The sequence below is a fragment of the Daphnia magna genome, linkage group LG2 (genome assembly GCF_020631705.1).
Source record: "Daphnia magna isolate NIES linkage group LG2, ASM2063170v1.1, whole genome shotgun sequence".
NCBI classification, from domain to species: domain Eukaryota; kingdom Metazoa; phylum Arthropoda; class Branchiopoda; order Diplostraca; family Daphniidae; genus Daphnia; species Daphnia magna.
In genome coordinates this window covers 7,222,072-7,246,804 of record NC_059183.1, presented here as the reverse complement: position 1 = coordinate 7,246,804, position 24,733 = coordinate 7,222,072, and the positions used below count along the sequence as shown (strand labels likewise).

Genomic DNA, 24,733 nt, shown 5'->3' with positions numbered 1-24,733 from the left:
TCACACTGCCTTAGACTTGACGTGTTTGCGAATAGCTCAAAATTTTTCTCATTTTCAGGTTTGAATTTTTGTTGTTATGTTGTTGCGCCCTGCCCATTTAACGATAGAATCTCATACAGCAAAAGTAGGAGATTAATATTCCGTTAACTGCATCTCCTGCAGTAATAAATGCTAACGAACGTCATCGTTAACATTAAGGGAAATCTACTCAGAACAGAGATGAAACTGTGAACTCTCTCCAGCCAGAGAAACATAAATTTCTTGTATTGTTTTTTATGCCAGTCTCCAACAGCTAAAGAAAAACTGTATCGTTCTTCATGTGCGCTCTTTAAGGTTCCGCAGCTGACACAAGAGAAAATTCGTATAGAAAAAAGAGAAATGGTGCAAGTCATAAAAGTCCTCTAATACCTACGTACGTCCTCATCGCCTTCGACGTACTACACTTTTCTTTCGTTTCTCCTAATAACTTAAGATTTCACTTTCGACTTTTATGTGTGTAGTACATACACCCAGTACGCGACGTTTACCCTGCTCGCTGCTATTAGCTGCCCTCATCTTCACCAGTGGATTACGACACTTTTCTCTACCGCTCACTAGGCCGCTAACGCGTTTAAAAGCCGGCACCTTGCCATCAGTGTTCAGTGTTGTGTCGGCAAGAAACTGACAAACACCTTGCAAAAGGTAACAAAACAGCTGTTCAACAGACGGCAATTTTCTCAAAACTTTAGCGTCGATCTCATTTAACCGGTTTCAAAAGTACATGCAGAAATTTGATTTCTATTTAACCTCGTTCGTTTTGCTTTAATGTTTTTAAAGTATACTCTCTACTACAAATTAGCATTTAGATATTTAATGAGATTCAAAAGAAAGTTTTGGTATTAATTAAGGACGCACCCATGTTCTTTTCATTCTATATTTGACCAACTTTTTCGGTTGCAGATCGTGGTGAATCAAGGACTGTTCAAGTAAAGTTATCGAGTTCCAACATGATAGCAGTAGTAAGTAGATGAATATTGCATTTCATCATGTTGTAATTGATTGGCTGACAATGTAATGGAATTCGATTTAATTTTTATTAGGCAATCCTGCCGTTCTTGTTTGCTTGTGCCTTTGCTGCTCCGCAGTATGGGCCGCAAACCGCACCACAGACCTTTAAAACAACATCCCAAGTATCGTTTGAACAATGGGCCAATGTCAACCCGTACGGCAACACTAACGCTAACGCCTCCCCGTCCAAACCAAAGGCTAAAATTGAAGAAATTCAGAAACAATGGGCCAAATTCCTTGAGTAAGTGGTGCCACGAGTCGCTTCTTTGCGCAGACGTAATAATATTTGATGAATGATTATACATAGACGTATGCCGTGGTTGACTGGACCAGCTGGTCCACCTGGCCCACCTGGACCATCGGCCACTGGTAGCCAATCCCAACAATCCCCCGTTGTTGGACCACCTGGCTTACCTGGAGCTCCCGGTCCTGCCGGACCTAAAGGAGAAAGAGGCAATCCTGGAAATCCGGGAGCTCCTGGTGGGCCCGGACCACTAGGACCCGCTGGCCTTAATGGCGCTCCTGGTGGACCAGGACCGGCTGGCGAACGTGGTTCAAACGGAGCTCCTGGTGCACCCGGTACACCTGGTTCCCCCGGTGCTAAAGGAGCTGCTGGTGCTAATGGCGCTCCTGGTCTCAACGGAGCTCCAGGAGCCCCTGGCAAAGACGGTTTCAATGGATTACCCGGATTTGGAGGACCTAAAGGCGAACCGGGTGCACCTGGTATAACTTTGCCCTCAAACACACCTGGACCTGTAGGAGCTCCAGGTGCTCCTGGTAAAGATGGAGCACCAGGTTTCCCTGGAGGCCCTGGTCCCGCTGGTCCTGTTGGACCTGTTGGCCCGGTTGGACCTGCTGGCAGACCTGGTACGAATGGATTCCCCGGAGGCCCTGGCCCTAAGGGTGAAGCTGGAACTCCCGGATTCCCTGGAAGTCCTGGCAAAGATGGACGTCCTGGCGCTCCAAGCACTCAACCCGGCCCAGTTGGACCTCAGGGACCTGTCGGTCCACCCGGCTTCAACGGCAAACCTGGCAAAGATGGGCTTCCTGGCGGGCCAGGTGCTCCAGGCAAAGACGGTCTGCCCGGCGGACCTGGTATTCCAGGTAATCAAAACGATAAGTCCATTTTCTCAACTGATTGCCTTAATTCACCTTTATTTTAGGCGGACCTGGACAACCGGGTAAACCTGGCAAGGATGGTTTGAACGGTGCTCCTGGAGCTCCTGGTGTCCCTGGTGGACCGGGACCTGTAGGACTTGAAGGCAAACCTGGTCCAGCAGGTCTTCCTGGTAGCCCTGGTGGGCCAGGACCAGCTGGACCGATTGGTGGTTCAGGACCTCAAGGTAAGCCGGGAGCACCAGGATATCCTGGAGGCCCTGGCCCGGCTGGACCTCAAGGTGGACCTGGACCGCAAGGAGCACCAGGTCCCCAGGGCGGGCTTGGCACACCTGGTGGCCCAGGACCTGCCGGTCCCCCTGGATCTCCAGGGCCTGCAGCTTCCACTCCAGCTCCGGCCTACCCAGCTCCTGCTCAACAGCCATCATATCAAGCACCAGCTCAATCATCGTTTCAGTCATCACAGTCCAACTACGGACGATAAATTTGGTTGACGTTCAATTAATCGGTTAGTTTCTCTCAGCCATCTGATGTCTCGTCAAGAATAACAAACTGCGTTGGCTATATATTTGGAAGGTACAGTCTCTGCGACTGTATTTGTTTTGAATTTCTTTTTTTACTATACGGAACTTTTTGGTTATATACATGTAAAAAAAATGAAAATTTAAGTGTTGCTTTGCATACAATGTGAGAAAGATATAAGAGGAAACGTGTCAATAAATCATTTAAATTCTTTTTTTGACACATCTTATTGCTACATTTACAATTAATGAGATTGTCTTTGTTAAACAGAGAATTCAGGCTTAAAATGTCTAAAACAAGATTATAGTGAAAGCTCTTACGGACGCTGGTCAGATCTCTCTCTTGGAGAAATCCCTTCAAATGCCCCGCCAACAGATTGATTGCGTGAAAGCTAGGCTCTCTATAGCGAGAGTTTTCTTAGACCTTAACGAGAGCAGAGGGTCCAGAAGTTTTAAGCTCATCCTCCCCGTTTCCAATTAGAATTCGATTAAGGACATAGTTATGCCAGAAGGTAACATCTCTCCAGAACCTTGCAACATTTTGAGACAAAACCCGTCTCGCTCAGCCAGCGGCTAATCGATTATAAAAAATTGAAATTATTACCCTTCTGCGTTGTCTTTGCGCCCATACTCGTTATTGGTGGCCTAGTCAGTAAGCTCTCTTTCATGGTTTCAATAGAAACCTGGACGGCCAATCTTCACTTAAATTAGTGTTGATAATAGATGCCTTTCATGGAAATTGTGAACTCATCGTTTATCTTTAGGACCAGTTCACCCAAATTTCTTTGGGCTGTTTCGAAACATTGATTGGATACATCGAAACAAAAAGAAAAAAGAGGCAAGTGCAAGTATGGCCCACAGACTAATCTCGTAACCTACATTTTTGTTACGTCCCTAGTATTCGCACGGTATTGGATATCTCGTCCACCATTGATGACCGCAAATTCCAAAAACTACAGCTATGACGTAGCTTAGAACAGTTTTCCAATCACATTGATAAAATATTTTCTCTCCCTATGCGGTCTGCCATGAGATATAGATAACATGTGACCTGCATAGTATATGTAGAAGCTTTAGGGACGGTAAGGGAAAAATGAGTTGTTCGTTTCTTGGATCTGCGCATTGCGCAAGGACGTTGGAGAAATTATGCTTGAGATACACGGAACGCTCTTTGAAACAGGTTTTTATAGAAAACTCTTGTTCTTCGATTCATTCTTCAAATTCAAAGTGGTTGCAATGAAACCACTTTGATTCCGTTTTGTTAAAAATTCAACATAATGAACGCAAAGACCCATATCCGGAATCAGCACTTGATTCTGGTGATGGCAGTGTAGGTTTTATCGAATTCCAAGTTTAACTTTTAGTTGGGCTTATTTCTTTTATGGAGGGTGGAGTCAAGTTCGGTTTCTTGGTGGTTCCTTAAATAACTGGAAGGTGGATTATCTTTAGATGCTAAATAATGCAGGACCTCTATAAAACTACCGAAATAATTGATAAACCAGCGAACAGGGGTTGTCAATAAAACTCTGGTCAAATGGCGTTCCGTATATAGTCTAGATATTATTCCGCCAGAGAAAAACAGGAATGAGGATCCGTATCAACACGTCCGGAAATGGCCATAATTATCAAGAGAGAGGTACAATAACCTTTCATGGCTCTTTTACAAGTTTCGACGTGACTGTCTCAGATCATTGATTTACCTACAGTACGTGCAGCAGGTTTGGCAGTTTAATGCCATTAGCTCATTACAGCGTTGGGGGACATTTCCCTCCGTTTAAATAAATTTAGCAAGTCTAAATTCAAGCGAGATGCCAGCAACTCTGCTAATGTGTCAGTTAAAAGAGAATGCGAATCACTGACTGAAAACACAACCCCAATGATAGCACACACGCAAATTATGTACAGCGATGATTGTCTACGTTGCAATGGCCCCGAGTGCAATCAAAATTAGATTGAGGGCAATCAAGCGCTGGAAGCTAACATCTCCATGCCAGGCTTACTCGTGGTCGTAACCTATCAAACAATCTCAACTTTTCTTCTACATAAGCGATTGTGCTGGTCACTCTCTCCTTGTCAGTGTCCAAATGCAGGCAAGTGGCGACACAACTTAACATTCTTTTTTCTACAAATTTATTCAGGACAGTCTGACAAATTTTAATTGGCAAAATAATCATTCGTTGAAAAAAGAAATGTTTCCTTCTGTAGTGTCCCTTACGGCGCAAGTGTTTTTGTAGCCACAGTATGTCACGCGTTTCAAGATGTTGCATTGCTTTCCAATTTTGTACCGCTGATGGTCGTGCTTCATCTTAAGGTACCGTTTCTCTAGGACGTATACCTTTTAGTTTCCGTTGATTTTGTTTCGCCTTTTGTTACAAATGAATTTGATTTACATAGCGTAAAATTCGGAATAATCGCCACCTTTCACATGTAACGAGTCTAACACTTCTTCGCTATACTATCACATTTTTGTGCGTGCAGTGTAAGCGTTAGGTCGTAAGTAAACGTAAGGCCAAAGACCTGATGTTTGCCGAAATGTCTACCACCATATTGTTGGTACGTCTTCGAATCATGGTTCAGCCAGTTTCACAATTTGCTCTTTCTGTTTGCAAGGATATCCCTGACAAAAACATGTTTGAATGCCAGGTAACCGTCCCACTTTTGGTGGTAAACTTCCTCTTTATTGCTGTGGCCATCTCGCCACGACAAATAGTTGAAAGGAAACCCATTTCAGAAGATGCTTGGGCCTCTTTAAACTCCTACCGGGAATCGGATCCTCGTCATTATCTGGCCGAGGAGATAGCAAACATTAAAAGAATTCGGCAAGAATTGGAGCTTCTCCTTGATTCTTTCCTTTCACTTAACATCACATGTGGTGTATGTCCTCCTGGACCGCCTGGGCCTCCTGTAACTACGCGAATACGAAGAGGTACACAAAGGCAATTTTAGACGTTGAGAGGCTCATCTACTGTTTCATTGTTCTCTTTCTATATGGCACCTTGACTAATGGACTACGAAGAAGCGAAAAATGTTCATCGTGGTGGAGGCTACCAAGGAGGAGGTCACGGAGGTGGAGGCTATGGTGGAGGTGGCGGAGGCTATGGTGGAAGTGGCGGAGGCTATGGTGGAGGTGGCGGAAGTCAGAAGGGAAAAGGCGGAGGCAATAAAGGAAAAGGTGGAGGTGGTGGGGGTTCACCCGGTCCTCCGGGCCCACCTGGACCTCCAGGTCCACCTGGTAGAAACGGGCATGACGGAGAAAAAGGGGATCCTGGTGAAGACGGGCATCCTGGATCAAAAGGCTCACCAGGTGAAAGAGGACCACCGGGAAAAGATGGGGCTCCCGGGCCGAAAGGGCCACCAGGAGAAAAGGGCCAAGCGGGCAAAGATGGATCGAACGGAGAAAATGGCGATGACGGCAAAGATGGGTCTCCCGGAGAACCAGGCCCAAAAGGGCCCAAAGGAGATCCTGGTTTTCCTGGTGAGCGTTTCTCGACTGCTGATGTGCAACTGAAATGTTCCAGACCGTTCATCGTGCTATAGATATATATATTAAGCAGAGAACTAGAAATGTGGAACTACTTGTATCTTCATGCTAAAATGTTTTCCTCGTAGGTTTTCCTGGTAAAGGTGGAATTCCAGGATTGGACGGAATCCCTGGCGATAAGGGAGAAGATGGCTCTCCTGGAGAACCAGGCCCACAAGGACCCAAAGGAGAGGAAGGGCCCAAAGGTAAGTCTTTCGAAGCATTCGATTTCACGTGGAAATAACATCATCCGGGATGTTACCCATAAAAGGAAGTCCCGGGGAAGACGGAGCTACAGGACCAGAGGGACCCAGCGGACATCCAGGAAAGGATGGTACTCCAGGCGAAAAAGGCTCTACGGGCTCTACGGGACCAACCGGACCAGTTGGCCCGAGTGGCTCCAACGGCAAAGACGGATCACCGGGAGAAAAAGGTTCAACAGGTGATACAGGTCCACCAGGGAAAGACGGATCCCCGGGGCCTAAAGGTCCTCCTGGCGAAAAAGGTGATGACAGAGCTGATGCTTTTAAAAGTTGCATAAATAATGAATTTGTTTTCAGGTGAAACTGGAGACTCTGGAGCTGTTGGTTTGGCCGGACTTCCAGGCGATCCCGGAAAAGCTGGCTGGCCTGGTCCTCAAGGTCCAACTGGGCCCAAAGGAGATACCGGAAACGACGGTTGGCACATTTTAGATTTCATGTGTTGCGTATTTTCGTTTTGATACAATCAAAAATTTTTGCTTACAAAAGGGCCTGCAGGTAAAGAAGGCCCTACAGGGCCAGAAGGTCCAACCGGTCCGAGGGGTAAGTAACAACAAAAAAATTATTCTACACTATAACTTTTATTGATCGTAATGCAATCAGGGCCTCACGGGTCACCTGGTAAAGATGGGAAAGACGGTCATCCAGGCCCAATAGGTGCTCCGGGTGCCAACGGAGTACCCGGCCCTGCCGGTCCACAAGGTAAGGCTGGGCCTCCCGGTTTTACTGGGTCTCCTGGACATCCAGGCCAAATAGGACATATCGGTCACATAGGACCTGCAGGGCCACAAGGAAAAGCAGGCCCCGTAGGTCCACCAGGCAAAGCAGGTCCAGAGGGAAAGAGTGGACCTAAAGGTAAAATCGCATACCGACGGCAATCTTCCATGTACAGTTCAATTCGTGAAATTTGGTTTTTCTAATAAATTGGTCCACCTGGGAAAGCAGGTAAAGACGGTTCACCAGGACCTCCCGGTCGGCCTGGAGAACGTGGCCCACCTGGGCCAGGCGGGAAAGCCGGACCATCAACGTCAGGGAATTACGTACAATATCGAGCACCAAACGTAAAGAGCAATTCCGGGGGGAAACAAATCTCACCTGGAACTTCCGGGCTATTTGGTTCTTCGTACCTTTCGCCCCAAAGCGGAAAACGTTCTCCTGTTACGGAACAGACGCATCCTGCTGGATCCGTGTCGCAAAACAATGCGTCGCAACAGAAAGAACCCAAAGCGCCAAGTTCTGGCGTCAAATCGAACGGTACGCCATTCGCCGGAGGGTTTGGAACTTCAATTTCATTTGTAGACTTCTGGAAATAGCCTAGATAACGAATACTCGACGTTTCAAATTTCATTATTTCGTCAGTGCAATTATTCCGCAAACTTTCCCGAAAAGCGGCTTGTGCCATGTAGCGCGTGTGAAATGTAAAGCTTTCAACTATAGATCAGTTTTACCATATGTTACTTGAAGTTTCAAACGCTTTGACGTCAACAAAGATGACGCCTTACCGACTTAGTTTCCAACTGGCTTGGAAAAGAAGAGTCTCGGAATGTTGTGAATTGTGCTGAATAATACCGTTAAAAACTAATACACTTGATGTTTTACCTAATAAATATATCTAACCTGACCAATTGTGTTTTCTTTTGTATATACTCGGTGAATTGACGATTTAGCGAAGTAGATCACCAATTGGCCAGTACGGCACTGCTGGCTAAATAGCAGACTGCACGTTCCTTAACAAAAGGGGGAAATGTAGGAAATTAGGAAACCATCAAAAACTTTGTGAAACAGACCACACGAAAGTCGTCTAACGTCTCGATACGTATAACATGTAACTGCCAAGCAACGTGCAGCAGCAATCACCTATTTACAAGGAGAAACTGACAGATTAAGTCTGCAAGCGTAAATAACTCATTTTTCTCAGCCAATTCGAGACATTTTGATTCGCACCACAGAGAACACATGGCCATGCGGAGTGAAAGTAAAGTAGCTCACTCGTGAACGAAGCATCCAGGCATGCGTGTGTTCCAGTCACCCGTTTTCCACCACCACTTTTTTCATGTTGCATTTCTATATACACACATCAAATAGGCTATAGCTTATGTTATTATGTGCATGACGCTACGCGTTTAACGCCCACTTTCTCGTCTGCTTTTTACTATAATTTTTTGTTTCAGTGCCTTTCTCATCGTCAGTAAAAAATATGTTTCGATGGATACCCATTCAACGATCTATAACGCAGTAAATCGCAATTTAAAACTACGAGAAACATATAAACTTGAACTTTTGCATATAATACCTTCTCCCCCTTTCACCTCTTTTGTTGGTTTGACTTCCGTGTTTCCTTTCTTTTCTTTTAAATACGCAATTGGGACAGATTCGTTTGAATTGTTGGGGGGAAAATGTGGCGGAATATAATTTCAGTGCCAAGTGAGACTTCGACTACGTTTTGTTGAATAATATAGCAAATGTATGTTCTGTTTTCCTTTCACCATATAAACATGCATAAATGAGTCATATAGAACGTTTGTTAAAATGGCTGGTGTCTTAACGCTTAGCGTGAGGGAAGATCATCATGACGAAAATCAACAAATGTTTCACCATTTTTCATGTATGTAGGGAGACAACGCTTAAAGCACATATACAAATCGAATTTGTAAGGCACAACTGCTTTTTTTATCTTTCAACTTTCCGCGTGAAATTACTTTGCGCAAGTTTCACTGAATTTAAAAAAAAAATTACTCCGACTTTTGCCGTTTCCTTGGTACTCAAAAAGCCTAATGAACATCTAGCGGCATTGGAGCAGCAGCATACTTTCACAATTAAAAAAATAGGTAGAAGTTAAAACGCAATTTCTTCGCCTGTTTGGTACATCCGGGATTCAATTAAAACAACTTGGCAAGCAAACTGGAATGCATGAATTTTTTTTTTCTTCAGCCGGCTGTAACGTCTCACGCCACGTTCGTGTTTGCTAACCCAACGGTGATGGCCGCTCCGTACATAGCTTCGAAACTTTCACCAGACAACCCCACTTTTAAACTGCTCTCTATATTAATTTTTAGAATAACTTAAGTTTGGGTTTGAATGTAGTATTGCTCGAATTTCTGTAAACACGCATACCACAATCGGACGTGTGGTATCGATAAGGTTTTCTTTCTTCCGTTCTACCTCGAAGATGGAAACAAAAAATAAATACCGCAGTTGCGTTTCTTTCTCTTTTTCTTCCCCGAGGAAAAAAACAAATTTCCCTTTTACGTCGAATATTTGAGTATAGGTGAAGAGAGATTTCCGCTATCCATCTGGCTCGATGGAAGACCTAGACAGCCAGACTTATTGTATTGGGCACTGACCGCACGGTAAATAGGCTACTTCGTATATATGATACTGTCCTCCATTGCGATCTCTAAAAATACGATCCCACCCATCTTTTCTAACCTGTTTCTATTGCTACAGTGACGCGGCCGACTCGGGTATTTAAAGACAACGATTTCTTCTCCAAAGGCAGTGTTGAACGGACAACAGTTGAAGGAAGAGCTACTCCAAGAAAAGGTAAACACATTCATCCGAAAGCATTTGATGTAGGCCTCCAAAGGATGTATATAACATTATTTCAAAATTAACAACAGCCAATACTCTCCTTAAACGTTTTTGCCTGACGTTGGGTTGTGCACATCAGCGTCCGTATAATTTACCACTTATCGTTAATGCCCCTTAATTTATTACCTATACTAAATTCCGTTCATGATGTTGGCTTCTGTCTTACCAATCAGAAACTTGAGAAACATACATTAAATTTTAAATGTCCACCAACCCTCATAATTGACGTCAATGCTAATTGATTTTTCTTCGGCAGACCTACAGTATATCGTTGATATTGCAGCAGACAACGAATCCAACCACCAGTACTTTTAGCAACCAGAGCCATGAAGATTTTGGTAAGGCACTTCCTATTTGCAAATGAGATCTGACCTAGAATGACGCATGATTTGCTTTCTAAATTTCAATATGCAGGCATTTGTCCCACTCATGGTGGCGTCCGTTTTGGCAATTCCCCAATACGGTCAACCTCCACAAGCAGGTCAAACGGTTCCGATTACCAAGGAACAATGGGCCTCCCTTAACCCGTATGGGTCTTCAGCAACCTACGACATTCAGAAACAGTGGGAAAATTTCTATGAGTACCTTCCTTGGCTGAAGGGTCCTCCTGGCCCACCAGGACCACCAGGAGCTCCTGGTTCTTCTGGTGGAGGTGGTGGAGGTGGCGGTGGTGGCTATGGAGGCTACGGAAGTAGTTCCTATGCTCAACCCCAAGTCATTCCTGGACCTCCCGGCCCACCTGGCCCTCCAGGTTCTCCAGGATACAAAGGTGATGCAGGTGCCCCGGGAACCCCGGGATACTCTGGAAAACCCGGACAACCAGGACCTCCCGGTAAACCAGGTGCACCAGGATACCCTGGACCGAAGGGAACACCAGGCTATAATGGAGCTCCAGGATCACCAGGCAAACCAGGCTACAACGGTGAAAAGGGAGCTCCTGGTTATAATGGCGCTCCAGGTCTCCCAGGCGGCCCTGGCCTACCTGGTAAAGACGGACTACTCGGGAGCTCCCGGACCAGCAGGACTTAAAGGTGAAACAGGTCCACCAGGTTACACAATCCCATCCAAAATCCCTGGCCCTCCTGGCCCACCAGGATACCCTGGCAAAGATGGAGCCCCAGGATACTCTGGCGGTCCTGGTCCTGTTGGTCCTCCCGGCCCTGTTGGACTCCAAGGACCACCTGGCAAGCCCGGCACAAATGGCTATCCAGGTGGACCTGGACCTAAGGGTGATGCTGGAACTCCTGGCTACTCTGGAGCTCCTGGCAAGGATGGATATCCCGGTGCACCCAGCAAGATACCTGGCCCCCCTGGACCTCTGGGACCTGCTGGCCCACCTGGCTACAATGGTGCTCGTGGTAAAGATGGCTTCCCAGGTGGACCTGGTCTTCCCGGAAAAGACGGACTTCCCGGTGCTCCAGGATACACAGGTACTTTTCTTTGTCCTCCCTTTCTATTTTAAACGCTTTGTGTTTTCCATTCTGTTAGAGTCATGCTAATTTTTTACCTACAGGTGCGCCAGGCCTTCCAGGTAAGCCAGGCAAAGATGGTTATACTGGCCCAGCTGGTACTCCTGGTTACCCTGGCGGTCCAGGCCCAGTTGGCCCCCAAGGTAAACCCGGTGCTCCTGGGTACCCCGGTGGTCCAGGTCCAGTTGGTCCAGTAGGTAAACCAGGCCCAGGGGGCCCTCAAGGTAAACCAGGCTCTCCGGGCTACCCTGGTGGTCCCGGGCCAGTTGGACCTCTCGGCCCCGTCGGCCCTGTTGGTCCTCAAGGAAAGCCAGGCTCGCCAGGATATCAAGGACCTCCTGGACCACCTGGACCTGCTGGCTCCCCAGGTCAATCTTACGAAGTACCGGCTTATCAAGCACCGGCCTATCAAGAACCGGTATACCAGTCCTCAGCTTACAGTCTGCCAGTGTCTCAGCCCAGTTACGAGCCCCCAGCAATTAGTTATGGTTAAAAACATCAACTTTAAAAGTTGAATCGTTTAAAAGATTTTACGGCAAATATTTTTTCCATGTCCAGAGACTTCAAGAGTTTATTTTACTTATGTGTACCATGGTTATACTATGCTGGTTTCATGAATTTGTGCAAATTGTAAATACACCATGCGTAAGAAAAACGTGTAGCTATACATCTCAATCCATTTTTTTTCACGCTTCTGTGATAAAACTATGTATAAGCAATACATTACAGAAAATCTACATAAATCTTTTCTCTACACCAATATAAGGAAACTCGACTGACACGGGCTGACGCGTGTTTCTTGACAGTTACACGTGAATCGGACAGCGAAGGGAGACTCTCCTGAGCAAACACCGGTGCACAGAGGGGTGGTGTAGCCTATACGTACATGTACGTATGTGTCACGTACGGCTATACCTATCAGCCTCAAATACCCTCTAGTCTGGAACAGAAAGCCGGTTCGAAGTATCGCATCATGCATTGATAAAAAGGATTAGTTACGTTCCTGATTAATCTTGGCTTCAAATCATAAAAATTGCTACAACAACCGAAGGAGATTTTTGTCATTGCGTCATTGGCGTAGACTAGTTTAACCAGCTACCTGTTCGTGCTATGTCCCAAAAGATTCGTTTACATACACATAAGCCGGTAATCCAACATCTTCTCGTTTTTTTTGTTTTTATTTTACCTTCTATAAAATATATGGTATTTGTCTATAGTTCATACAAACATTAGTCCTTGATTCGAATAACTTATGCTGAAAAGTGATTATGTCGTTTTAATAGAATGGTATGAATTGCCTTAATTGTCAACCCCTGCTACGTCTGGCGAAGTCATTTATTTTAAACACCAACCAACGTTCTTTATACGGCTTGATGTAATGCCAAAATTTAATACATTCGCACACAGGTGTATACTTTACCTAACAAGGAAAATTGCGAGCCTTGAATCTTTTTCGAGCTCTGGCAACATTCACACTATGGCACAGTTTGAAAAAGCCAAACTTTCCGTAGAACCTTGAACATCGTTTAACTTCTGGTGATCGCGTGGGCAATACTATCACTCATATACCTGATTTAGAAGCTAATATACAATTTACGAATACAGTTCTCTAGTAAAAAAAAGAGCAAATGACTCCGAAAAAAGTTTCATACGAAACCTGCCTCGCCCTACCTTAAACAGGATTGGTTATTATAGAACGAAGCATAATGTTCCTGCCAACTGATTTCTCCTTTCCCCCTCATTTACACATCGCCTCAAGCAGAAGAAGAGAATGTTATCTGCAATAGGCGGCAATAGGTCAGGCTCATCACATCACTTTCATCTGTCTGCGTCCGCATATAAAAGGTGGCAAACGCTTAGGGAATATCATCACTACTCTTCAACTGTTTCCACCAGAGCAGAACAGCCGAATCTTCTTCAAACAAAAATGAAATTCGTATGTAACTTGTTTCGTTGAGTTTTTCTTAATCTTTAATCACTAGACCTAACAGCATCACGATTGCTTTCGAATTTAGATCATTGTTGCCGCCTTGTTCTCCGTTGCCTTAGCTGCAAAATTGGATGAACCAATCGCTATCGTCTCGTCCAACATTGAGATGAAAGAGGATGGAAGCTATTCTTTTGAGTGAGTTAAAATTTTACAATGCAAATGTTTGATATTCTAAACTTGTACAACTTCATTGACAACTTTTCAAAACGTTTAGTTTTGAAAGCGCTGACGGAACAAAGGTATCTGAGAGTGGCAGCCAGAAACAAGTTGGACCTAAACCGGAAGATATCGGTACAGTTTCCAAGGGATCGTACTCCTACACCTCCCCCGACGGAGTTGTTATCACCGTCAACTGGGTTGCTGACGAGAAGGGTTTCCAAGCTACCGGTGATCATTTGCCTACTCCTCCCCCCATGCCAGAGCACGTCGTCAAGATGCTCGCTGATTTGAAGGCCGCCGGCGTTTTGTAATCATTCCAAATTACTTTCTCTTTATGTGTACATAACATCTCTATTATTTTATTTACATACAAGAGATGAGAAACAAATATAAATAATGCAAAAATAAGCCCAATTTCATCTTGTTAGTGGATCCCTTGATGCTCTTTCTACATAGGCCTACAATGCAATTCAATTGAAACATCTAAAAGCTCGTGTAAACCAAAGGTTATTGTGGACCTTTCCAAACAAAAAAGACAATGTTTGGTATCATTTCCCTTAGTGTCCTTGGTACGTTTTCGTTAGATCAGGCTCGTATAGTACCACAGCATATTTTAAACCAGCGGCAATCCTATAAGATTAAGACTCGGTGAACTTCAAATTCATTTACGACCAGTATCACTTCGAGAATGTCCATAAAAGCAAAACAGGCCAACACAGTCGCTTTAGTTCCGAATTTCCAACCTCCCGATATTACGGAGGAACGCGGCCAATCGTTTTTTTCCCATTAATGCTGGAAAACATCGAATGGAAGGCTCCGAATAAAGGTATTGCTTAAATAACTGAATTAATGTTTCTGAAACCGGAGAACTAGGTCAGCTCGGTGTGGGTGATGTTTTCGAACTTTCGAAAGACTAAAAACTAAAGAAAAAACTAGAAAAAACTACACCGAAGGCACACTTGTTTGAAGGTGAAAGTCAAAATACTGTGAAAATGAAAGTTTAGTTTTTGTCCTGTTCTCAGTTGAATAGACGTGGATCAAAGAACGCATAACCTCCATCCTCTTCAACGTTCTGCCGCACACGAGCAAGACGCAGAGTTTTAGCCCAAACTGGTGAAAGAATATTTCACTGCAAGGTGGTAATGGCTATCAACGTGGGTGGACTCGTTTCCGTTATCGTCTTTTACCTGGTCGTCTTGGCCGTAGGCATATGGGCTGGCTGGAAACATGGTAAGAAAAGCAACAAGGAGACGGGCACGGAGAGTGTTATGCTGGCTGGCAGAAACATGGGTGTGTTCGTTGGGATCATGACCATGACAGGTAACAAAAGAATTCTAAATGAACCTTTCAAAACGTGCTATATTCAATTTCCAGATTCTTTTCTAATGAGATTTCGAATCAAAACTCTTTAGCTACGTGGGTGGATGGAGGCTACATCATGGGGTCGGCTGAAGTGGTGTTTACCAGTGGCGTCGTCTGGTGTCAAGCGCCGTTTGGCTATGCAGTGGCTCTTTTTTTGGGTTCGCTCGACAAGCGTTATGAATTATTATGAATCTTCATTATTCTTCGCGAAACTAGGTGGACTGTTTTTTGCTGGTCCGATGCGCAGCGCTGGCTACCATACGATGCTGGATCCTTTCCAGGAAAAGTACGGCGCCAAAATTGGAGGCGTCCTCTACTTACCTGCGCTTTGCGGTGAGATTTTATGGTCGTCGGCCATCTTAGCATCCCTCGGATCTACGTTGAGCGTCATCCTAGGATTGGATAACACAATTTCCGTGCTGGTGAGCGCTTCAGTTGCTATGCTGTACACGCTGTTCGGAGGTCTTTACAGCGTGGCCTACACCGACGTCGTCCAACTCTTTTGCGTCGCCTTTGGATTGGTAAATTGATTTTAAAACAACGATCTGCTTGATACCTAATCAAGTCATCAAAGTATAGACATTTAAATCATTAAGATTCTATGCGTCCCCTTTGCTTGGAGCAATCCTGCCGTTGATATGAGCAGTACAAGTCCTGCCACCTGGGGCGGCACCATCGAAACGCACAACATTGGAGTCTACACCGAAAATTACCTTTTACTCATCATGGGAGGCATTCCCTGGCAGGTATCTTTTTCTATACATTTATTTTAGTTATCGATCACTACTTTATCCTATTTTTATTTACATGCGCAACGCAAATTAGGTGTATTTTCAACGAGTGTTGGCGTTCAGAACACCCAAACAAGCGCAGACAATGTCTTACGTTGCCGGACTAGGATCTATTTTGATGGCAGCGCCACCAATTTTGCTCGGAGTTGTCGCTACTGCGACAGGTTTGTAAAAAAATCACAACCTTACATAGTCATTTGCATCCGTTTTTATGACGTCACATTACACCCAACAAGTTGGCCGACTTTGAGCCATATGTATGACGCAACAAAATCTATAGGGTGACGATCAAAGAGAAGACGGGAAAGTTCCGTTTTGCACCGAAAGTTACCAAATCAATTTCGGGAAATGGGATTTTCTTCGGAAAAATATGCCTTTACTGTCTTTAATTTTTATGAGAATTTAAATTAATTAAAATTCTTCAATTATTAACATTTTTTAAAACTGAAACATTTAGATTGGAGTATTGCGACGAACGGAAGCATAAACGTCACTGCTGAGGAGAATGGGAAAATTATATTACCCCTGGTTCTGCAGTATCTTACACCTGCTGTAAAGATATCTGAATATTTTTGATTTCGTTCTCCTTGAATTACCAAACATGAATTTATTTCGATCCAGTGGGTGTCATACGTTGGTCTCGGAGCTGTTTCCGCTGCGGCCATGTCTTCGGCAGATTCTTCCATGCTGTCTTCCAGTTCCATGTTCGCCCGTAACATTTACCAAGCCATTTTTTTCCCTTTGGTACGGATCTGCTAGATACCAATCTGCATATTTTTTCCCACCTCCACTTAACAATTAAAATGCTCTTGACAGGTGTCCGAGCGTCACGTCGTCCGCGTAATTTGGGTGGCAATTGTCGTGGTGGCCGCTTTGGCTTCTCTGGTGGCTCTTACCGTAAACTCTATCTACGGATTATTGTATGTTTACAGAATTAATCTATTTACAAAACATTTTAAAGCATGAATATTTACAGCGTGTTGAGCGCTGATTTGGTTTACGTCCTTTTGTTTCCACAACTTTTGCTGATTATTCATTGGAAGGCACATTGCAATTCTTACGGATCGATCGTCAGCATGTTGACAGGATTTATTTTCCGGATATTAGGTACTGTGATTGAAACTAAATTGTTCTACTGATGATGGGCATCCATTTGTTCTTTAATATCACGGATATTCAAAAAATTCTTTAGGAGGCGAACCTCTTCTCGGATTACCTGTAGTCCTGGCTTACCCTTATTACGACCCCGAGTTGGGTCAATTATTTCCCTTCCGGACGTTGTGTATGATCATCGCGCTTGTATCCCACATGTTCGTGTCTCTATTGGCATCTTGGATGTTCAAAAACAATTACGTTCCAGTGAAATGGGACGTCCTCCATTGTTTTGACGCCGCAGACAAATCCTGTGCATCACCGCCTGTGCGACAAGTTTCAAACATTTTAGACGGAAATAAATCAGTGGACGACAAATTCAGGTGCCAATTGAGGAGTAACTCGTCAGATGCTACTCTGTCAGCAGAAGAATTCGAGCTTACTACAACCCATCAAGGGCAGATCAACCCAACATTTACGCTGTCATGAAATTAAGGAATCATTTCATCTTAACGTGCCACAGGATTCAAATGCCCCATCTAGTTGTTAAACAGGATAGAATAAAATTGACAAAAATTATACGATCATTTATGCGAGTACTGCAAAATGGAATCAGAGTACTAATATTGGTGTGTTCGTTTATTCGTGTGTTGTCTAATGTCATCAATTATTATCAAATATGTTTAACAAGTTTCTTCCGCTACTTCCTTTTGTTTCGGTTTTCCTAGTAAGGAAATATTATACATAAATGAGGATCAGCTCCGCATATGGAAACTAAGTCAATCCCGCTGCCCCCAATAAGCGAAATAACTAAGGTAGTGTTACAATTGACGTTAATGCCCGGGACATTTGACAGCTACAACTATGAGTGAATGAATTTCCGTTCCACTGACCTACTTGACAATCCATTCGAGTGACGTTAAATTTCTCACACTACACCGCATTAAATATTAAGGCACCTTTATAAGGCCTTATTTATACGTCAGTTGGGGATATCACATGAGACTAACTAGACAAACATGTTGCATCAGATTTAATTTAAATGCGATATTCAGCTGATGCTTACAAGACATGCTGCGAAAGATTCCTTTCATTGTGAAATCTTGAACAGAAAATAGACGTAAAACTTCATTAAACATTGCTGAGAAAAGACATCTTTTATAAGAGCTACAATAAGACAATAAAAATGCGTTTGTTATTCTTGAAACTTCAGTTCTTTCTAAAACGCAGATGTAAGGAATTTTAGCGGAAGTGTTGGCAAACCACAGTACATCCGTATTTTTTTGTTAGCATCAATGGTCCCTGTCCGCCTTGCTCAATTGTTTAATGCATTCCCGGCATCCGTAACGCTGACGTCACAGGTTCGTGAGCCAAGTCTCTTCTGCCCGCGGCTTAGTTGTGACAGTATTAGCCCCAGGCCATGTATTTATGCATTCTACACACACTCATACACACACACGAACGTGTATGCTTGCCTCTGGCTTGGATACATCCACTTCAGTTCAAGGCAAACAGCGAACACAAATTTCAGTCAGACCTCGCCATTCACGATAACTACACCGCATCAGTTTGATTGGCACCGAAAATATTTTGTTTGATTGCGTCCACCGCAAGCCTGTGATAGTGGTTTTAGCTAACACCGACTAGGATTACAGTCTACTTGCAGCGTACTTGATTTACGACTAAACAGCTCATTCGATAGTTGGACACTGTGTGCGTAGTCGGTAGGTATATTACGGTGGTCTAACAGCTCAGACAAAGTGATAACGGTCACGTTTTATCTCTAAGCCCCCTCCCCTCTCATTTTTATTTTTCCTCGACTCTTTGCGTGAATTCGTGCTTCAGCATTTGGCGCACTAGACGACAGTCTGTGTTTGAGGGGCTGACGTTTGAATGTGCGTCACCGCCAAGCCATCAACATGAATAACCACATACGAATGGAATATATGCACCTGCTGCCCTGGCGCCGGCTCGTTAAAGAAAATGGAGACGAGGAGCTTGGACTTGACGACGACAATGTATTTATTTACATATATATATATATTTTAAACTATAATGTTCCTCATAATCTTAGTCCTATAGTATAATTAATTTTCTTTGTTACCAAAGTTGTCTGAATCCGAGACTCACTATCACGATGTCAATAACCCACGGGGGTCGGTGTACAGCAAGTACAGGTACGCCATTAAAAAAAAAAAAAAGGGACAGGTTTCAACAAAATAACTTTTCATTGATCCCATTGAACAATTTTCCACGTCCAGTTTAAACGAAGGCGATTTACAACTCTTGGGTTTAATTCGCGAAGAGAATGGAATCATCGAAGAAACGGAGACCACTGGTGAAAGGTTTTCCACCACTATTAACCAACGTCTGATGATGGCCGTTGAAGACAGAGACATTGTAAGAAAAATAGAACAAGAAAAGCAAAGTTTTGTTCGTTTTTTTTTAACTACTTAATATTATTTTTAAACAGAGTGGAATCGAGTTTTGCCTAAATAGCGGAGCGGAACCCAATGGCCAATACGGGCCCAACAAAATCACAGCGCTTCATTTAGCGGTTAGATATTTAATAGCATTAATTTTAATTATTTTGTGTGTATGTTTTGCATAATATTATATTTATTTTTCATTTTTTGATTTCTTAGACGGTTGGAGCGCCAGAGGCTGTTCAAGTCCTTTTGAAACATGGCGCTGACGTAAAAGCGGCCGATTCGAGGGGCATAACACCACTTCACCTAGCGGCTGGCATTGGTTGCGAGAATCTGGTCCAACAGCTGATCGTTGCTGGAGCTGACGTAAACGTACAGGATTACGCCAGAGAGAATGGAGGAGGGCAAGAAACCCCACTCCATCGGGCGGCTGTCGGAGGTCATCTGGAAGCGTTACGACAATTGATTCATGGTGGAGCTCAGGTAAAGAATATAAAACCTCAAGCCCTTTGTTCTTACGTTCACTCATTGAATAACACAGGTGGATATTGGCGAAGTTAGAGGACGGACCCCACTTCATTACGCAGCTCAGCGAGGGGCAGCTGGCTGCATCCAAGCTTTGCTGGACTATCAGGCCGATCCAAACCTATCCGATAAAACAGGGGCTACTGCTTTGCTACTCTTAGGAGGAGGTTACCTCATCAAAGGACATCGTCGTGTTTCAGGGTATTTGTTTTAAAGTCTACTCGAAAAAAAAAAAAAATGTTTCACAGTAGTACATTTAATAAAACTACAATCGAATACAGGTATTCTGAAAGTGTTGAAATACTAATCAGAGGAGGAGCCAAAGTAAATGTCAAAGACCCGAACACGGGCGTTACTCCCTTACACCAAGCCGTAACGCTTGGCCGACTGGAGTCGACCAAATTATTGCTGGCATCCGGTGCCGATCTGACCGCACAGGACAGCGAAGGTGGCACTCCGTTTCACTCTTGCGCACTCAAAGGACAAGCGTCTACTCTCAAATATTTATTATCCCAGCCGGGCGCTAGAGACGCCGTCAATTTGGCCGATTCGAAAGGTCGCATGCCGCTTCATAAAGCAGCTTACCGTGGATCGGCCGAATGTATTCAACTTTTGCTTAAGGCTGGCGCCGACCTGGGCGCCAAAACCAAAACGGGCTTGAGTGCGGCAACGCTCATTCTCCAATTACCGAATGGGGCGAAAATTTTGAGCAAAAGACTGGATGAATCCATCATCTCGAACGGAATCGATCCCAGCGAAGTGGCCTGTCGTATCAAATTCGATTATTCAGTACTGCTGACTAAGCACAAGTTTCAACAAATGGGCGTTATCGAGGATATCATGGACGATAGACGTCAGAGGCGTACGGCAGATTTACTTCAACATCCGGTCATCGAGTCCTTCCTATTTTTGAAATGGCGCAAGATCCGATTTCTCTTCTTTTCAAACATTCTTTTGTATTTGATTCTGGTATCGGGAGTAACCGCCTACGTTCTGTCGAGCGTCTGGAATGACCCCGAACCGCCAGTTGAACCTGAGCTCACCACAATTTCACCAAATTTGAATATCAGCGAAACAGCAACGGAACCTTTACCTACAAGTCCAATCACTTCGGAACCAGAAACTGTCATGCAATTGCAGTTATCGTTGAACATCATTATTCTAATAATCATCGTGCAGGAGGTGATTCAGTTTACGTCACTACACTATCAGTATTTCCGTGAACCAGAGTCTTGGATAAAACTGGGAGCTCTCGTCACTTCGACCATCGTCATCTTCTCTGCCCCTCCTTGGCCAAGCTGGGTTCATCATCTGTCGGCTGTGGCCGTTCTTCTAGGCTGGTCTGAAGTCACCCTTCTCCTCGGACGGTAAACTGAACCAGCACAAACAATGAATAAGAACAATTCAATTTCATTTGTGGTCTTGACTTTAGATTGCCAACGTTTGGAGTTTATGCACTCATGTTCTACGCAGTGGCACAGCACCTGGTCAAATTCATCTTCGTCTTTTTCTTCTTCCTCGCTGGTTTCTCGTTTAGTTTCCATCTTTTTTTCAAAGATCGACACGAAACGTTCAGCTCACCGGGGACGTCATTGTTACGCACATTTGCTATGATGATTGGTGATACTTCTTACGACGAGTAAGTGCCAACAATCTGAAATAGATCGCGCTGTTTTTTTTAATAAACTGACGTTGTTTTTTTTTTTTTTTGCAGTTACATGACTGAAGGTAACGTCAGTCTAGAAGGAACGGCGCACGTGATCTACTTCTTTTTCCTTGTACTGGTTTCACTTATCCTGATGAACCTGCTTATTGGCTTGGCCGTCAACGATATTCAAGGGCTGCAGAACGAAGGCCGTGTCAAGAGGTTGCGTAAACAGGCGGAATTCATCGTCTATTTAGAGGACATTGTCAGCAACCGGTTTTTGCGTTGGGTTCTTTTCTGCTCGGGGATCACCCAGCGATTAAACATGTGGATCAACTTGGAGCCGGTTTTCACATTCAGCCCTGCCGGACGGAAAATGAAAGTCGTCGTCTTGCCATCATCAACGGTGGAACGAGCTGTTGCCATAGTTCAAGAAGGTCGTGTGCCAGTGGAAAGTATGACCATAAGCGATACCTATAATTTGTTACACGAATGTGTAGCTTCTATCGGAGCTCTCCGACAACGTATCGAAAGCTTAGAGCGGGGTCTGGTCGGACCTGTATCTGCGGCAGCTTTGCCGGATTCCGGTTCTTCTGAAACGGTTGAACTGACCGGAGACGCCGGTGTTAGTCAGGAGCCGCCAGATTCTGCTGATCAACAAGAGGATTCTGATTCTTCTGTTTCTGAACTGGATTATCCCAAAAGCCACAAAGGCGATCCGGATGGTATTTCAGACCATCGGGATGGGCCTTACATCAGACTGGGCAGGTCGTTATCGCGTAAGACCAACAAGACAACCAAAACCGTTTTGAAGCGTTCCATCCAATCGGAGTTACTAGACATTAAGCGAATGTTAATAACTCTCACTTCCAAAGGTGACATCTCATCCTAGACCCATAAGTTATTTCGTCTTTTTTTTTTTTTTTTTAATCTACATTGTTTTTTTACTGATATGCATGTTGCCTGTTAATGAATCTCTTCGTTTTATCTTTTGTTATACCCGCAATAATCCATAAACTGTGATGCAATTTATTCATTGAAAAATACCGAATACACCAAGTCAAAACCGCATCGCCATCTTACGACAATCTATATACCTTCCCGTAACTAAAGCACCACCCACCTGGGATTTACTATATAGCCTACTTTGAGTTATTCAAATTCATTGGGGATTGCGCTATAGAAGCACTTTGATTCCGTTTTATTTTAAAAAAACTACATAACTAACGAGAAAACTAAATATTTTATTTGGAATCAATGTTAACATTTTGTTAGCAGACAAGGTTTCATCGAATTCCAAGTCATTAGAGTGACCTTTTCTTCACGGAAAATCGAAGTATAACACAAACTGTGTACGGTTTCGATTCAAAATTAAACGAGGATAACGAAAATTGACTTCGTTTTTTACGTTGGATTTGTAGTTTATTTCATTTATGGGCGGGGGATTTCAAACCAAGTTTGTGAATGGGTAGTGCCTTAATTACTGGAAAGTAGATTATCACTAGATGGCAGTGCAGGATCTCTATAAAATTACCGAGATAAATGATAAACCATAGAACAGGGGTGGTCTATAATAATGTAGGTCAAATGGCGTTCCGTAGTTTAGTTTCCATTTTTGGAGAACATGTTTCCTTAATCATCAGTTTCCACTTTGTCGTGATCCTGCTCACGAAAATGATTCGTCCTTGACATATGGTTTTTTTAGTTAAAAAAACACAAAGAAATTGTATTGTTCATGCATATACGGGCTATACACTACTGCGAAGCGAAGATTATTTTAAAAAAATGTTAACATGTTTTTTAGTTGTAGTAGGATCCTCTATAGCCTCCATGTCCACCACCGTAACTGCAATATCCTCCGCGATATCCAGCGTTTCCACCACGATAAATCTTGTGTTTCTTCTCTGCTGCCTCTAGATCCGCTTCTTAGACGGACCTGCCTTTGCGTCCCTTATATCCTTTGTTGCGATGCTCAGCAGTTTCCTGATCTACAGCAACTGTTTCTTCTACGACTGAGCGGCCTTTACGTCCTTTGTATCCCTTATTGCGATGTTCAGCAGTTTCCAGCTCTGCAACAGCTGCTTCCTCTGCAACTGAGCGACCTTTACGTCCCTTGTAGCCTTTGTTGCGATGCTCAGCGGTCTCCTGGTCCACAGAAGTGGCTTCCTCTACGACAGAGCGGCCTTTGCGTCCTTTGTATCCCTTGTTGCGGTGTTCAGCGGTCTCTAAGTCTGCCAAGGGTTTCTCTTCTCCCAGAGATCGGCCTTTACGGCCTTTGTAGCCTTTGTTGCGATGCTCGGCAGTTTCCTGATCTGCAACAGCCGCTTCTTCTCCGAGTGAGCGGCCTTTACGCCACTTGTATCCCTTATTACGATGTTCAGCAGTTTCTTGATCAGCAACAGCCGCTTCTTCTCCGAGTGAGCGGCCTTTACGCCATTTGTATCCCTTATTACGATGTTCAGCGGCTTCTAGGTCTGTCAAGAGTGTTTCTTCTCCAGGGGAACGGCCTTTACGCCACTTGTATCCCTTATTACGATGTTCAGCAGTTTCTTGATCTGCAACAGCCGCTTCTTCTCCGAGTGAGCGGCCTTTACGCCACTTGTATCCCTTATTACGATGTTCAGCAGTTTCTTGATCCGCAACAGCCGCTTCTTCTCCAGGGGAACGGCCTTTACGCCACTTGTATCCCTTATTGCGATGCTCTGCAGTTTCTAGATCAGAAACAGTCGTTTTGACCTGCTGCGTCTCCTCCGCTGCAGCCACCAACGCCACCAAACACGCTAATGCGATCTGATGGAAGAACATAACGTAAAAGAACCAATCAGAAAAAAAGAAATCACAGCCCCCAAAAAACACATTTCTGAATGTGATCCCATCGAATCAAAAACAATCTTCAAACACATCGCTAATCAACGTATATTCAAAAACTATACAAGTAAATAAAACTCTTACCACGATTCTCATGCTTGTGCTGTTTGCTATTGTTGCTTGTAGAAGCGAATGGAATTGTTTGTGTTTACCAAGTCAACGTCACTCTTTTATACCTACCGAGTCACGCCTTTTTACGCATGGAGCATCGAAACCAAGCGTTGTTTGCACAAACAAATTATATAAGTTACAAAAACTTTTGAAGGACACGCATTCTGGAACCTCCAGTGAGTACCTCCCTGTCCCTCCCTCCTTTTTTTTTTCCTGGACGAAATGAAACATTTCGTG

General features: G+C 44.1%; 6 protein-coding genes, 2 long non-coding RNA genes and 1 other non-coding gene across 13 annotated transcripts; 6 read left to right on the top strand and 3 right to left on the bottom strand.

Moving 5' to 3' along the window:
• Positions 1 to 580: 580 nt before the first annotated feature.
• Positions 581 to 2,898, top strand: LOC116915639 (collagen alpha-1(I) chain). Of its 2 annotated transcripts, none has more exons than XM_032920768.2 (5): positions 581 to 681; positions 940 to 998; positions 1,080 to 1,288; positions 1,355 to 2,151; positions 2,211 to 2,898. In XM_032920768.2, exons 2-5 carry the CDS (start codon positions 987 to 989, stop codon positions 2,645 to 2,647), a joined length of 1,455 nt encoding a protein of 484 aa, XP_032776659.2. In that variant the 5' UTR covers positions 581 to 681; positions 940 to 986; the 3' UTR covers positions 2,648 to 2,898. The 2 variants fall into 2 exon arrangements, with proteins under 2 accessions (XP_032776659.2, XP_045024840.1); XM_045168905.1 differs by having other exon boundaries at positions 649 to 756.
• A 1,848-nt stretch (positions 2,899 to 4,746) lies between these two features.
• On the top strand, positions 4,747 to 8,085 carry LOC116915623 (collagen alpha-1(I) chain). 3 transcript variants are annotated; one of them, XM_032920743.2, is made up of 10 exons: positions 4,747 to 4,995; positions 5,163 to 5,237; positions 5,328 to 5,610; positions 5,701 to 6,159; positions 6,294 to 6,410; positions 6,476 to 6,709; positions 6,765 to 6,881; positions 6,954 to 7,007; positions 7,068 to 7,319; positions 7,410 to 8,085. In XM_032920743.2, exons 2-10 carry the CDS (start codon positions 5,205 to 5,207, stop codon positions 7,775 to 7,777), a joined length of 1,917 nt encoding a protein of 638 aa, XP_032776634.2. In that variant the 5' UTR covers positions 4,747 to 4,995; positions 5,163 to 5,204; the 3' UTR covers positions 7,778 to 8,085. The 3 variants fall into 3 exon arrangements, with proteins under 3 accessions (XP_032776634.2, XP_032776632.2, XP_032776635.2); XM_032920741.2 differs by having other exon boundaries at positions 5,079 to 5,237; XM_032920744.2 differs by lacking the exon at positions 5,163 to 5,237.
• LOC123469704 lies at positions 7,181 to 8,361 on the bottom strand. Its single transcript, XR_006643018.1, has 3 exons — positions 8,252 to 8,361; positions 7,398 to 8,181; positions 7,181 to 7,313 (listed from the first exon to the last, which is right to left on the bottom strand). It is a non-coding gene; the product is annotated as an uncharacterized LOC123469704 (long non-coding RNA).
• Positions 8,362 to 9,911: 1,550 nt separating this feature from the next.
• LOC116934310 (collagen alpha-2(VIII) chain) lies at positions 9,912 to 12,179 on the top strand. Its single transcript, XM_045168903.1, is given in 5 exon segments — positions 9,912 to 10,007; positions 10,312 to 10,393; positions 10,470 to 11,051; positions 11,053 to 11,485; positions 11,569 to 12,179. Coding segments are annotated over 4 exon segments (1,476 nt in total). The 5' UTR covers positions 9,912 to 10,007; positions 10,312 to 10,381; the 3' UTR covers positions 12,018 to 12,179.
• A 1,120-nt stretch (positions 12,180 to 13,299) lies between these two features.
• LOC116915680 (larval cuticle protein LCP-22) lies at positions 13,300 to 14,081 on the top strand. The gene is made up of 3 exons (XM_032920830.2): positions 13,300 to 13,460; positions 13,540 to 13,649; positions 13,729 to 14,081. The coding sequence occupies exons 1-3, from the start codon at positions 13,452 to 13,454 to the stop codon at positions 13,982 to 13,984; spliced, it is 375 nt and encodes a 124-aa protein (XP_032776721.1). The 5' UTR covers positions 13,300 to 13,451; the 3' UTR covers positions 13,985 to 14,081.
• A 321-nt stretch (positions 14,082 to 14,402) lies between these two features.
• On the top strand, positions 14,403 to 17,497 carry LOC116915628 (high-affinity choline transporter 1). The gene is made up of 11 exons (XM_032920756.2): positions 14,403 to 14,499; positions 14,696 to 14,993; positions 15,086 to 15,193; positions 15,252 to 15,556; positions 15,632 to 15,781; positions 15,861 to 15,990; positions 16,284 to 16,378; positions 16,448 to 16,570; positions 16,643 to 16,746; positions 16,803 to 16,933; positions 17,019 to 17,497. The coding sequence occupies exons 2-11, from the start codon at positions 14,816 to 14,818 to the stop codon at positions 17,405 to 17,407; spliced, it is 1,713 nt and encodes a 570-aa protein (XP_032776647.2). The 5' UTR covers positions 14,403 to 14,499; positions 14,696 to 14,815; the 3' UTR covers positions 17,408 to 17,497.
• Positions 16,019 to 17,193, bottom strand: LOC116915702. The gene is made up of 3 exons (XR_006643017.1): positions 17,060 to 17,193; positions 16,801 to 16,984; positions 16,019 to 16,734 (listed from the first exon to the last, which is right to left on the bottom strand). It is a non-coding gene; the product is annotated as an uncharacterized LOC116915702 (long non-coding RNA).
• Positions 17,498 to 18,445: 948 nt separating the features above from the next.
• LOC116915607 (transient receptor potential channel pyrexia) lies at positions 18,446 to 22,588 on the top strand. Of its 2 annotated transcripts, XM_045168902.1 has the most exons (10): positions 18,446 to 18,642; positions 18,707 to 18,936; positions 19,028 to 19,095; positions 19,180 to 19,318; positions 19,392 to 19,475; positions 19,564 to 19,830; positions 19,889 to 20,073; positions 20,154 to 21,239; positions 21,305 to 21,511; positions 21,587 to 22,588. In XM_045168902.1, the coding sequence occupies exons 2-10, from the start codon at positions 18,838 to 18,840 to the stop codon at positions 22,407 to 22,409; spliced, it is 2,958 nt and encodes a 985-aa protein (XP_045024837.1). In that variant the 5' UTR covers positions 18,446 to 18,642; positions 18,707 to 18,837; the 3' UTR covers positions 22,410 to 22,588. The 2 variants fall into 2 exon arrangements, with proteins under 2 accessions (XP_045024837.1, XP_032776605.2); XM_032920714.2 differs by having other exon boundaries at positions 18,446 to 18,936.
• A 329-nt stretch (positions 22,589 to 22,917) lies between these two features.
• Positions 22,918 to 24,631, bottom strand: LOC116915666. The gene is made up of 2 exons (XR_006643016.1): positions 24,470 to 24,631; positions 22,918 to 24,307 (listed from the first exon to the last, which is right to left on the bottom strand). It is a non-coding gene; the product is annotated as an ABC transporter F family member 4 (transcript).
• Between the last annotated feature and the right edge of the window lie 102 nt (positions 24,632 to 24,733).